This window comes from Mycetomoellerius zeteki, unplaced genomic scaffold (genome assembly GCF_001594055.1).
Source record: "Mycetomoellerius zeteki isolate Tzet28-1 unplaced genomic scaffold, Tzet1.0 scaffold311, whole genome shotgun sequence".
NCBI lineage: Eukaryota > Metazoa > Arthropoda > Insecta > Hymenoptera > Formicidae > Mycetomoellerius > Mycetomoellerius zeteki.
This window is the reverse complement of record NW_017257296.1, coordinates 500,877-514,569: the sequence shown is the minus strand read 5'-3', so window position 1 is coordinate 514,569 and position 13,693 is coordinate 500,877. Positions and strand designations below refer to the sequence as shown.

The 13,693-nt window shown below is 37.6% G+C and overlaps 1 protein-coding gene across 1 annotated transcript in view; it reads left to right on the top strand.

Moving 5' to 3' along the window:
• The first annotated feature begins 256 nt into the window (after positions 1-256).
• The window catches only part of LOC108724852 (fibrillin-1), a 48,021-nt gene continuing 34,584 nt past the window's right edge, over positions 257-13,693 (top strand). Inside the window, exon 1 of the mRNA XM_018451518.1 lies at positions 257-415. Within this exon, the coding sequence (XP_018307020.1) occupies positions 370-415 (46 nt within the window). The 5' untranslated portion in view covers positions 257-369. The remainder of the gene's footprint in view (positions 416-13,693) is intronic.

Below are 13,693 nucleotides of genomic sequence, written 5' to 3'. Positions count from 1 at the left end.
CTTACTTCTCGAAAAATAGACTTCGGAAATACGCGTTAGCGGACATTCAACTCTCCTTCACCGTTACGATGCTATAAAAAGAAACGCCCAAATTTATGTCGTCGAAATAACTATACACAAAAATCTGCGTATAAACGTTTTATCTTTGTCCAATGCCTTATCTAATGACTCGTGTGAAATCAGTAGGGAGACAAGGCGAGCAGTAATCTAAAAAAAAAAAACAGGAAAAAGATTGAGAAGAAATCCGGGTTTTTTCCTTTCTGCACTAAGTGGGCTGATAAAGCATGAAATAGCGGGAACGTTAAAGTATCGTCGATACGAGATTGAAGCGAGCTGGTGTTGTACGAGACAACAGATCCATCAGCGAAGATGAGTGGCTTGGCGGTTTGTTTGATACTCCTCTCGACGGTGCTGGGTAAGTTGCGAGATACGTCAGAAATGCCTATTAACTGAAGGAATCCTTAACACCTTGAGTTCTAATCACGCACCTCTCGTGGCATTGTGAAGATTATTGTCATGTCCTGAGAAAGCGCAGTCAAGTTTAGAATATCAGAAAAAGATTGATTCCTGGTAAACGTCGAGCAACAATATGACATCAATATTATGATTTTCTCAATGTAATTATTATGTACAACATGTGTTTATATTACCTACATTTATGTTGTTGAGTAGGAAATTATTAATATTATCATAATGTTGCTGTAGTTCAAATTTATCGGGTTAAACGTACCAGAAAAATTTAATCATTATTAAATTATTATTAAATTATTATTTGATAAAGATCGTTTCTTAAATGTTACATATTTAAAGAAAAACTCGTGTAAGAAAGTAAAGGAAAGTAAATTTTTTAGCCGATAGTTTCAAAGAAGTACATTCTTCGCTTTCAAATGAAGTACAAATTGTATTAGTAATAACTGAGAATAACTCTTCGCGCTTTATTCACTGAACGTTCAAGGAAACTCAGGATATTGAAGAAGACTTTATCTCACGTTTGCATAAAATTAAATTTTCGCAATTGCTGTTCGACGTTATTTGATTGTTATCAATTACAGTCAACCAGCATAACGGAAATGAAACGGCGAGCCCAAATTCCAATTAAACGTCACTTGCAGATTCATCAAAATGAACATATACAAATACAATATAACAGGCGTATTTGACGCGCGCAGAATGATTTTGTATAAAAAATAAAATAAATAAAAAAACAAATAGCTATTTACGTAACTATCGAGTTTACAATGGAAAAAGTAGCGAATTCGATTCATAGAATATAATAATAAAAGTTATATTTTACACACACATTTCTCTCTCTTTCTCTTTTGATTTTTTGATTGGAAATGTTGGTGAAAATATAAATTTAAAAAATATATATACGAAAGTATTAATAAATTGATGATGTGAATTTTATTGCACTTTGCCCGCGGAAACATACATTCTATATCGAAGCCTTTTACCGACGAAGGACCCGTATAGAAATTAAACTCCAGAAATAGGAACAAAAACGTTTCATGAATCGTTAAATACGCTTCTGCGTCGTGTTCAACTCGCGTTCATAAATTTGCTGTTCTTTTTCTTGCCGCATATTGTCTGACTGTAATATACAGCGTCGACCTTACCACCGCCGATTCTCGTATACGCGAAGCAACGAATATAAACCACACGAGTCCGCGATGTCCTACAATACAACATCGGCCTTCGTCCATTAATTCTTCGCTCAGTTCGATGTCCGTTAGAATAAAAGCATCGATATTTTTTTTTTCGTCTTTAACATTTTCAATAAAATCACGAATTTGGATAAATTTCAAAGTAAAATCAATTTGAAGCTAAAATGTAATATTTTGTCATCTCGCGGCTTTGACGTTTAATCATCGAAAATCGTCGCATCCTCTTGTGGTAGCTTTAAAGTTGCCGGGGGAGTTCGGCTCCGAATTCATCGAGGAGTTGACAGACTTTTTGTCTCCGCGTTATTGTCGAGCGTCGAGAGGACAGCAAAGATGCAGTAGCGGGCTCTTTGAGTATGACGGCGTTTTTGCGATCGCCTTCGTAACGCAGCTGCAAGCCAGAAGTCGCGAGTGTCCACGGAGGACATAATCCGATTTCTTTCGACGTCGAGATATCGTCGTCTCGAAACGGTCCTTTCCTCGCGTCCCCGTCTCTCTCATCTTCTCTCGATGCCGCGTCGCATCGCGCCGCATCTTCGCGCTTCTGTGCTTTCTTTTCTGTTTTCTCGCCGTTCTGGTAGTTCGACCTGGTCTAAATATAGAGGCAAGGGTCTGCCCCGCTGACGGGTCAGAAGTAACTTGTCGCTATTAGCGGACGAGGGTCGAGAGCGGACGCGGGCGTCTCGTAGGAGAGAGATCGCGAGAGACAGAGAAACTTAACTTCGAACGAGTCTCAGCTCCGGATGGAATTGAGACGCGGAGAGGATTTATTAAATTTTTCCGCGCGGCTTTTCCGGGCCTTCTCCTCCGCTCGCGAGCGGACACGCACCGAAATGGAATCCGTTATTTCGGAGGATGGTCGAGATAGGTCGCGAACTTTCGAGGAAAAATATAAGAGAACGGGGAGCGGACTTAATTCTTCCGTCGTTTCATCGAAGCGAGAACAATTGGTACCTTGGCGTTGCAGTTGGAGAGAAAATTAGCTTTTAATTCGTCAAAGAACCGCGCGATATTCTATATATCATCGCTTTTCCGCGTTCTTTGTCATTTACGGTACTGCCAATTATTCCGCCATTCTTCCTTCAATTACGACGTAACTCTCTACCGATATCTTGGAAACCAATACGTTTTCTTCTGCGAGAGTCTTTCTATTATTCTTTCATTAATTTGCAAACGATAATTATACAGGCAAGAGTTAGAGTAAAAATGTTCGTTTATACGCGAAAGATCTTCCACCGATCAGCGTTTTCCCGCAGCATCCCGCATGTCGCCCGTCGTCGTTTCACCCCCGGAATCACCATCGGCATTTCTGTCGTTTCAACTGGGTTCGCTTTCTCACGGTACATTGGTTCCTTCCATGGACCGGCTGCTCCAGGCGGACTCCATTCCCCAAATTCCGCTTCGCTGTTTCCTACTGTCATAGCAGTTTCTCTCCTACCCGACATCGACTGCATCGAGCGGCGGGCTTTGCAAACTCAAAGCACCGTTCGCAATCCTTAAGGCTAGAAGACTTTTGTCTCGAAAGACTCACGTGTCTCTCTTCCGTCGGTTTCCTTAAGCGCCTCTTTACTCGCGATTATCGGGCCGAGAAAATCGGAAGTGGAAGAAAATCCTCTCGCGACACGCAAAAGAAATCAGGGTTGAAAACGTTATATTTGATAAAAGTAACGTGCTGCTATTATACCGTTACTTTTTGTAAAAAAAATAACTCGTTACAAGTTTTAGAAACTAACGCGCGTTACTTTTATCGTTACTTTTTCGTTACTTTTTATGATATACTAAAGTATAAGATATTAGATTTAAAAATTACGTTATTTAATAATCAATATTATAATTGTGAAAATCAATGTTGAAACTTAAAATTCTGAGTTAATCTTATAACAATTTTTTTTTACATTAAACTTATATTTAATAAATCTTCGATAATTCTTTATATTAATGTTTTTATTTTTTAATACATGATTATCTTTATAGGAAATTCGATTGTAATTTATAAACGCAGATTTTATTAAAAATTTCATGTACACTACAGATTTTCAGTATTTTATTATAAAATATTTCTAGTCAATTATAAAAATGATGCAATCTATTGAATAATTATAAAGAGAATAAGAGATTAAAATAACTGCTGTAAAAATGTAACGACGTTACATTACCGTTACCGTTACAGACAGAAAAAAGTAATGATCGTTATCGAAAAAAAGTAACGAAAATAATAACGCGATACTTCCCAACTCTGAAAGAAATGAGAACTCTGTAAGAACGCCCAGTTTACCGAATGTTCACGAAACGAGCAAGAACAGAAACGAAGATCCTATTTAAAAATTCGATGTTTTTTGCTACAGTTTCATTTTTAAAGTGTATCTTTTTATTGAATCTCTTCTGCGATAAAAACGGCAATAAAACATTAAGATAATAACGATGCTTTTCCCATTAAACTCTCAAGTAGAAACTTGGAAAGATACAAGTTTTATGACTATGTTATTCAATTATGGAAAGAAGTTGGAAAATAATTATCGCAAAAGTATCCGGCAAAAGGGATGAACGTATCAATAGTTTAAGATTCAATAGATTTGTAATAATCGCAAGGAAATCGCCAACGAGATAACTTCGCGACGACTTACTTTTACTCTCTCTTTCGCCTATTCCTTATTGAAGTCGGTATGATTATCAGTGATCGTTTTCGCGATTCCTATGTTATTACGTACTTGACATCGGCGCCGCCCATTAACCCGTTATTTTTCACCCAGAGTCGAATTACCAGTCGATGGAATACATGCAGAATCCAAAATGCTTGTAGAGCGATCGAATGGATAAAGCATGCCCCGCAGTTAACAGGAGAACCGGACAGCGTGGGCCGTACAATTTGCGCATACCCGGATACCCGCAAATTGACCTAGCTGGCATTTTTATTCGAATTTGCCTCAATTCTAGCCCATTTTTGCGCACAATTCCGCGTCCATTACGTATGCTAATGAGTTTTGTAACTCGGCCGTGCGCGTGCACGCCCTGTTTGCTTTAGCGAAAACGTACGGGCGATAAATCACGCTGGAACTGGCGGGTAATTGCACGCGTGTCTGCGGTACGTCGGTAAGTATCTCTCTCGAAATCCGATCCCCCGTTTTGTCTACGATTAGATCTGACCTCGCGGCGACGCGGTCGGTGCGATCACCAGCGGTGTAAATTCTTCAGAATGTTATTGCGAGAAGAGTCTCGTCAGCTAGAAATAAATTTGTATCTATACCATTTTAGAAAAAAATTTCCTATTAATCTTTTATATTTTTGTTTATATATGTACCATCTATCCAAAAAGATTAAGCTTTATTTAGGAATAACGTATAGAGATAGATACAATGTCATATGTATTTTGACGATTTTTGAATTATATGAGAAAAAAATGTTCTATTCTCTTGAAAAGTCATCTTCATTCCCGTGAAAATCACAAAAAACCATGAAAAATACAAAAAATGGAAAATGCGCATAGAACATGCTTTGAAAATTGATGAAGAATTTTTTCATTTATACTAAATAAGGTTTTTTTTATTTTATTTATTTTGAAACGTCAGAAACGTTATGAAGTTTTAATCAGCATGTAATCACGCACGAAAAGGAATAATTATAAAAAGTTATTTTTAAATACAGAGATAGCGGTTGGCACAGTAATTAACAATTTTCGCTTTTAACTCAAGATTCCCAATTGCGACTGAGTTTACTTGAATTCTTGTTTGTACTTGCTAATTAAATCTGCATTTTTGATCGGTGCATGATTTTATGACTTTGCAATTGAACAAACCAATGTGGTAATGCATATATATGCAAGTACATGCGCGAGTACTGTGAGGTGCATTTCCATATGCATGCACCAACAACCCGGATGGATGCGTGCACTTTCGGTATCCCGACGTACACACGTATTTCATTTTCACTGAAGCCCTTTTACATTGTTGCCCGAACACAAATACCGAACACGAAAACGCTTTAGGCCACTATTGTTCGCGAAGAGAGAGTCGCCAATTTATATCAGAAATTCGAACTACCCGCGCGGCCACCGGATGATAATAGCCCGAACACCTTACGTTATTTATGACCGTACATGAAACGGTATTAATTAATTTCCGTACCCCGACGACATTCGCTAAATTTATTGTATAGTAAAATTCGCATTTCGTCGTCCGTATTTCGCAGAAAGGTTGTACGATTTTCTGAGGATTCGCGTTTTGTGATCCGTCGCGCGCAATAAAACGTTTTTAACAATACTGACATAGTATATTTATTGCTGTCAACAATAGTTTGTTGTTCGATTTTATGCGAATACGCGCATCTAGCGATTTTTTGCACATAACGATATTTCATTTGTTATTTATTTTTTGACATTTTCCGTATTTACGTGAAATTCGATAATTAAATCACGGCATTGTATTTTGATCCTTTATTTCCACCTTTCCGTCAAAATCTCTTTAAAATTTTAACACGTATAAAAAGGCGTCGTCACAGTTACAAATGTATAAAAAATGTGATAACATTATTATAAAGTAACATCAATAATAGAAATTATATTTCACAGTTCGCGTGCATCGTAGCGTGTCGAAGATTGGAATTAACCGTGGAATTACGTCGACTCGAAGTTACAATCACAGACTGATTTTTTAAATCGCCGATGACTCCGGGCGATTATTAATCAGAACTACAGTTCAGATCCGATCCGGTTTTCATTCCGTCGTAGACTTACTTTAGCGCTTATTTTCCATTTACCATCTCTTATCGTGGTGTTTCGTGAACACTATGTGTAACGAGAAATCCAAGCCAGCTTCCTCTTACCGTAGCCGACTATCGTCTCGCCTGTTTCCTCAGAGCCCTATAACTTAATAGTGACTTAGTTTCTAATACAGAATTATCAGATGTGGCAGGATGTAAGTAACGGATCTCTTTGAATACATGCGGAAATCTCGAACTGACTAATCAAAACTTTTAAAGTCTTAAAAGTCTTCAACATTTTGAAAATATATTTCTTCTTTTATAACTTTACATTATTATATTAAACTTTATGTTTAACCGATACGAATAACAATTTTATTTTCAAATATATTGAACGTTTTAGATGTCTCTTAAATTTCCGTAATTATGCAGGAGACAGTTCTATAAAGAAGTCTCTTCGACAGATAGCCAAGTCTCAAACTGATAGTAATTGAAACTTTCAAAGTCTCGAAAGTCTTCAAGATTTAAAAAATATAATCTCTTCTTTTATAACTTTACGTTATATTAATTTTTTTATTTAACGGATACGAATAACAATTTCATTTTCAAGTCTCGAAAGTCTTCAAGATATTGAAAATGTATCTATTCTTTCATAATTTTATGCTATTATTATAATTTTTTTATTCAATACGAACGAATTTTATTTGCAAGTATTTCAAATATTTTAGATATGCAAACACTTTTCCAAGAAAAGATTTTCTTGGTATTTGAGACTCTCAAGAATTTCAGAACTTCCCAGCTCCTCGATAATATTTCAAGCAATTCGAGTCTTTATACGATCAAATTGTTTGAAAACTTGAGGAGTAGGATTCAAATCCCCATTGCTAGCGCAGATCTCTTCGATCGTCTGTACTCTGTAATCACCGCGACGCGCAGTTTGTTTCTCTTTTATATTTCCTCCATCGTAATCTGAATGATCCCCGATGATAGGAAGGTTGTTTATTGCTTTTCGCAGCGATGGATAATTTCAGGAATAATCGACGTCTTCACGCAGCGAGTGTCGGAAGGCGGTTATTATAATATACTGTGAACTGGATAAAATAGAAATTGATCGGGCGATTATCGAGGTGTTCAGATTACAGGATCCGGGAACGGTCTGTCGGAATGTTTAAATCGCTCATACGAAGACGTGACTTCGCGACGCGAAACGAACGAGACGTTGCTTTTGCGGTTGCTAATATCCGTTATAATAAGCGGCGAACGGTACGCGGTACGCGAACTTGATATGCAAGTCGGTTGCCTACGAACCGATCGTCGTGTACTCTGCTCGCATTCATCGTGATGAACGACGCAAGTCGAGCAGCCTTATGCGGCTTCGATAAGTAATTCGATAGAACTGTGTCAGTGCCCGCCTCGTAGCGGGGAAAACTTCGTGCCGTCTTAAAAGCAGTTTCTGGCGCGGAAGAGTAGACGTCGTCGTCGTTTCAGGAAAAAGTCTCTTTTCGTATGATATACGCGAAACTGTATCGTTCTCTTCCTCATCTCCCTCCCCACCCGAGCGAGATCCATCTCACGACTGACGGTCGTCGTGAAGATCGGACGTACTGATAGGAACTTCTCCGTACCGGAGAAAAATTACGGTTTCTTTCCATCAGCTCTTTCTTTTTTAAACATAAAGGAATAAAATCTGAATTTTAATACGCATTTAAGAAATTATGAACCTTACGCACAAAAAAATACATATTGTGTACGCAAATTATAATAATTATTTCTTACGAGTGTTTAAAAAGTCCGAAATTTTATCATAAAATTTATCACAAGCATCATATTTATTCAAAAAATATTCTGAATCTTAATAAGTTTAACATACTTCAACCAAGATTATTACATTAAAACAAATTCGATTTGCTTATTATATAAAGTTGCTTCATCGATCAATTTTATAATATTCTTCAAAGGAAATAAATAGAAAGTGAATTTTGAATACATATTGAGTTTTTTTGTTTATAATATAAGCATATTTTAAGATTATATTATCAAGAAAATGTTCTTTGTTAAAAATTACTTGAAAGGAAGAAGATAAATTGAGTAATCACCTTTTCTTAGCAAAAGCGACATTTTTCTGTATGTAGTGTAATCATATTTTTATTCCTTTCGTCTGCAATTTAGGTTTCTTTTTGTTGAATCCTTTTACTGTTTTAGGTTTTAAAAAAATTTAGAGTTATACTTTTTAACATCTCTGTTACATTACCAAATATTTTTTTTAACTGAAATATTAAAATCTATAATATGTCAATTTAAAAATAATAAATAAAGGGCGAAGTAAGAGTCAATACATAAAAATTATAGTCCGAAAATTGGTAAAACATGAAAGATTGAGTCAGTCTGAATATAAAATGTAAGATAACATTTAATTAAATAAATTGAGAAACACATAACATTTAATTAAATAAATTGAGAAACACATTACAAGTTTCGGCTACGCGATTGAGCCCTCTTCAGATACAATTTTACAAGAATTTGATATACAAAAAGTTCACGCAAAAAACGCATATTAAATACTAATCGGATGTATCAATCTACGCCGTTCACATGCCATTCGTGGTCAGAGTCTCTTCGGAATCTGATTATTTAATTAAATGTTATGTGTTTCTCAATTTATTTAATTAAATGTTATCTTATATTTTATATTCAGACTGACTCAATCTTTCATGTTTTACCAATTTTCGGACTATAATTTTTATGTATTGACTCTTACTTCGCCCTTTATTTATTATTTTTATTTTTGTATAAAGAGTCCTTCTATTTGTTTATTATTAAAATCTATATTTAATAAAAGTTAAAAATTTGAGAGTGAAATTTTGCTTATGCCAAAAAAGATTACAGACCCGGGATTAATAGAGAGCATATGTTAGAGCAGGAGAGAAATTATGTATATAATGAGATGGCGACGCGTGTGCCGTGACATTAATAATCGCACGAGCCTAAAGCTCTATTTTGAATAATGTATAATTTGTATTTGAATTACTATTAATTAATTCAGAATAGACAATTCTGTTTAACCTTGTGTGTCGAGTAATTATGAGAAAATCGCAAAATGCATAATAAAACGACACAAATGGAATTCTGTTCTCTTGAAGTCTGGCGCGAACGAATAATAGATCGTCCAGAGAAGACTTTAGGATTCTGTAAAGTTACTTTCAAAATTTCACGTCGCGTTAAATATGTGAATAAAAAGGAAAGAAGACGCGAAACTATTTATCGCGGTATAGCGCGGGACATTTCTTTATAGAACCGTCTCCTGCATAATTGCCGAAGTTTAAGAGATATCGGGAGGTCCGTGGAAAGTGCTATAGAAAATCCATGGCATTAAAGCGCGAAACTTAGGCTCGCAGTTCTCGGCGTATAAGCGAGACAGTTGTGGAGACTGGAAAGAAGCCTCTCCGGTGCTCCTCCTCGCGCGAATGTCATTACTTATTCCCGCGTAGCGCGGAACCTGGTGACGACAGATTTATCGGGTGAAAAATTCACGGAGGAAGGAACACGACGTCGTCGCGCGGTGTCTTCGGTTTCGGACTGCCAAATGGGAAAACGTTGTTCCTGTTGCGGCGAGATTGCCCGACCGAGGACGTCAGTCCGGTCCGAGGCGCGAGAAGGTGCGCGCCGCAAATAAATCGACGTGACCGATATCCTCTCTTCGTCGTCGGAAGCCCATCTACCTCGAAAGAGAAAAAAAAAAGACCGCTGTTTACGGAAGCCGCGAATAATTTAGACGCCGAGACGGGGGAGGTATTCTTTTTCTACTTTTAAAATTTTTTTTCTTCCTCTTATTCTCGCGATACTTTCGCGAACGACCGTGGAACGGCGATTCAGAGGAGACCACTGCAAAGTAGACGGAGATCGATTTTTATGCGAGCAGGCTACGAAAATTAACTACTTTTCCTCCGTGAACCGCATCAGGTTCTTAAGCGTACGGGTTATGTAAATAAAATATGCGGTAAACGTTTTTGTTTTTATTTATCGAAGCAAGTACCTCGATGAATATAAAAAGTACGAGTACACGTGTGCGCATCCCTTAGGGGAGACTACTTAACATGTTGTACCGTGGGACACATTCGTTATTTTTTTAACAATAATGAGATTTTTAATGTTGACTGCTCAGTTATATTACTTTTCAACTAAATTAATGACTGAGCTGCCAACATTAAAAATCTCGTTATTGTTAACAAAAATAATAATTACATATTAATCCCAAGGTATATACATGTCCCTAGGCACCGCAGCCTCTCTTATTTATCTCCATAACATTTTATATACATGACAAAAGGATTTATTCGTGTTGCTTTAAATGCAAAAGTGTTTGCATTTAAAACGAGATAAATATATATTTGGGCATTGAAGAAAGAGAAAGCGGAGATTCTGAATGTAAAAAGCAAAAAGAACTAAAAATCACAGAAGATATGGATGAATAAAGAAATTATAATTCTACAGGTGTACGTCTGGTCGTCGATATCACCGTGTACAAGAAAATTTCAAAATACAAGGCAAATACTTTTATTCTAAAAAATATAGGTGTGGATTTAACACCAAGCAGTGCTTATATAATTCTTACCATGTTTGGATATTAATCAACACCAATATGTCCTAATAGGGGTGCGAATTTAAAAACCATGGTATACATTTAAAATCCATGGTGAATTTAATCCATATCGTATTGGTATATATGTTGGTTTATCAACATCAACACGACGAGAATTTATACATAAATACCGCATAGTATCAAATCTATTCCCACATTTTTTACATTGTTGAAGTGAAAAGAAAAAAATGAAATCGTTTATGCGAATCGTAGGATTTTTCGCATTTTACATCTCCGAACAGACGTTCCTATATACGTTTTGCGAATAAAGAGCACTTCCTTCCGGTCGCTCTCGTATTATTCAGCGGCCGAATATTCAGAATATAAAGAGTGTATTTGATAAAATTTTCCCAAGGCACGTTGGGGCGTCGATTTTTTATTTAAGCATATCCGGCGCGCGTTTCTATGCCGGAACGTCTCGATGGGCTTTCTTTTCCTCCCGACATCCGCAACGATTGTGTTCGGGAAGCATGACGAGCCGGATGGTAGGCGAGATCGCCACCGAGGTGGGTCGTTAAGAGGTAGACACATCGAATCTGCGATTTCGATCGTGGCGGGGTCTTAATGGACGCGCGTGACTAACCGTCCTTTACCTCGCGTGGCGCGCTGTCAAAGTCGTTGACACCGGAGGAGTCGAGATCATTGATCGCACGTCGTTTGCACATACGCGCACCGAGAGCTACTCGAAGGAAGCTCTATACTAAAGGATGTTTCGGGAGGAAAGATCAATACTTGGCGTGGCGGACCAATGGGTATAGACGTGAAGAAAAAAGAAAAAGGAAAGGAGAAAGGAATGAAAAACGTACCAAGTAAGCGAAAGGAAGAATCGATACGTAAATTGCGATTCATAGTTCCTGACCGTTCCTGTGTGTTACGACTAACGATACGTCCACGTCGAAGGGAGCGAGTTAATTTGGGCACGAATAGGAACGATGAATCATTTTCCCGCAGCGCTCTTATATCATGTCCGTTCTCGGCATTTTATTTCTTCGCTTGTATGTCAAAACGTTCGAAAGGTGCGAAAGATTATCAAACGTAAAATTCCATTGGAGCTCCGACTTGGTTCGAAGAACGGACATATTCGCTGATCTAGTGACTGTCGGCTTTATGTAGTCTTTGATTTATCAGAGAGAGGTAAGCCAATAATCTCGAGTGACTAGAATTATATTCACCGGTTCCTATATAAACGCGCGGTAGGCAAACTGACTCACTCGCCGTTCAGTCAATTACATAAATTGGGGCCCGCGAGTTACTTTAATTAAGCGTTTAATTCTTCGTTTAATCTCACGGAAAGCCGCGTCATGTCTTGTAACCCTTGTAAAAGTTAACGTTTCGACAGCGCTGGATCACCCGCGCGATAAAACGCGTTTGGAGAAAAGAGAAGAGAGACTCTTGAATGAGAGGTCCGAAACGGAGGATATTACGCGTTGAATACTTCAACGTACCTTGGAAACGGAATTTGTGCGCTCTTTATTTAATGAAGTGTCCGATTTACATCGCACAGTCGCATCTAAGCTTCTTAAGAGAAGATGAAAACCGTACAATTTAATTCAATTGATTCAAATTTCAGCTTGAATCGAGATTTAGGTCATTCGTTTAAGAATTTGCTTATTGCCGCGTTCATCAAAAGCGACTGCTCTTGGAAGGGACAAATTAATAAGGAAACTTAAATATATATACGAGAGAAAATTAGAATTTTGACGCTGGTACGTTGGCAGTATGTTCACAACAATTTACGATGTATTTTGTAATAGCGGGAGAGAGAGAGAGAGAGAGAGAGAGAGAAAGAGAGAGAAAGAGAGGTAAACCGCAAGTTGTCCCAAGTTTTACTACTGGTCGTTTTATCACTGGTTGATAGACTGTATGAAAGGCCCGACAACAGAAGGGGAGCCAGAAGAAATACTTTAAAGGGAGAGACCAGCCGTTTGAAAATTTATGTTCCTTTTACTGAGAATTTTTAATCTGTACCAGAGATTTGTTGCCGAGAATAAACGTGAAAATTCTGTTAAAGCGCAATAAAACGGACGCTTTTTACCGTTTACATCTGCAAAAACGGAATCATATAAAACTCTTTGTGCGTTAGATCGTAACTAAAATGAGCTTTTATAGTTAAAAAACCGCTAAAATTTCAATTTTTATAAAAAAAAAAAGAATCGGCTGGGAAATCGTCATAGATACCAAGGTAGTTCTCAATAGGTTCGAAATGGTTTCCTCGCGCGAATAAAACGAAAGTCATTCGTTTTCGCGACTCACGTTCCCAGGACGATTTATTTTACCAGCCACGTTCATCTCGTTGACATCCATCGCATCGCCATGCGGCCGATGGGTCCTACGGTGAAATTTTTGCGGCGGAAGTGCACCGCACACGCCAGACATCACGACGTGACCGTATATTATATTGCCGCGGAATTATTCAATTTTAATCCCGCGTCACACTGTGCCTGCGCGACCGCGAGATCCCCCACGTGCTTGACACACGTCTTTCCCTCTTTCTCGTCGCAGGACTTACTGCCGGAGTACGTGCATTGTCAGGGTGTACGGTACTTATTGTGTGCTACGATCGTGCGATACTGATGGAATGTACGTGCACGTGAAAGCACAAGTAGATTTTAATTTTGTAATAGTAAACCGTGATTTATAATATTGAACATGTATACTAAAAAAAATTCATAAAACTTGAATGAATATTTGTTTAGAT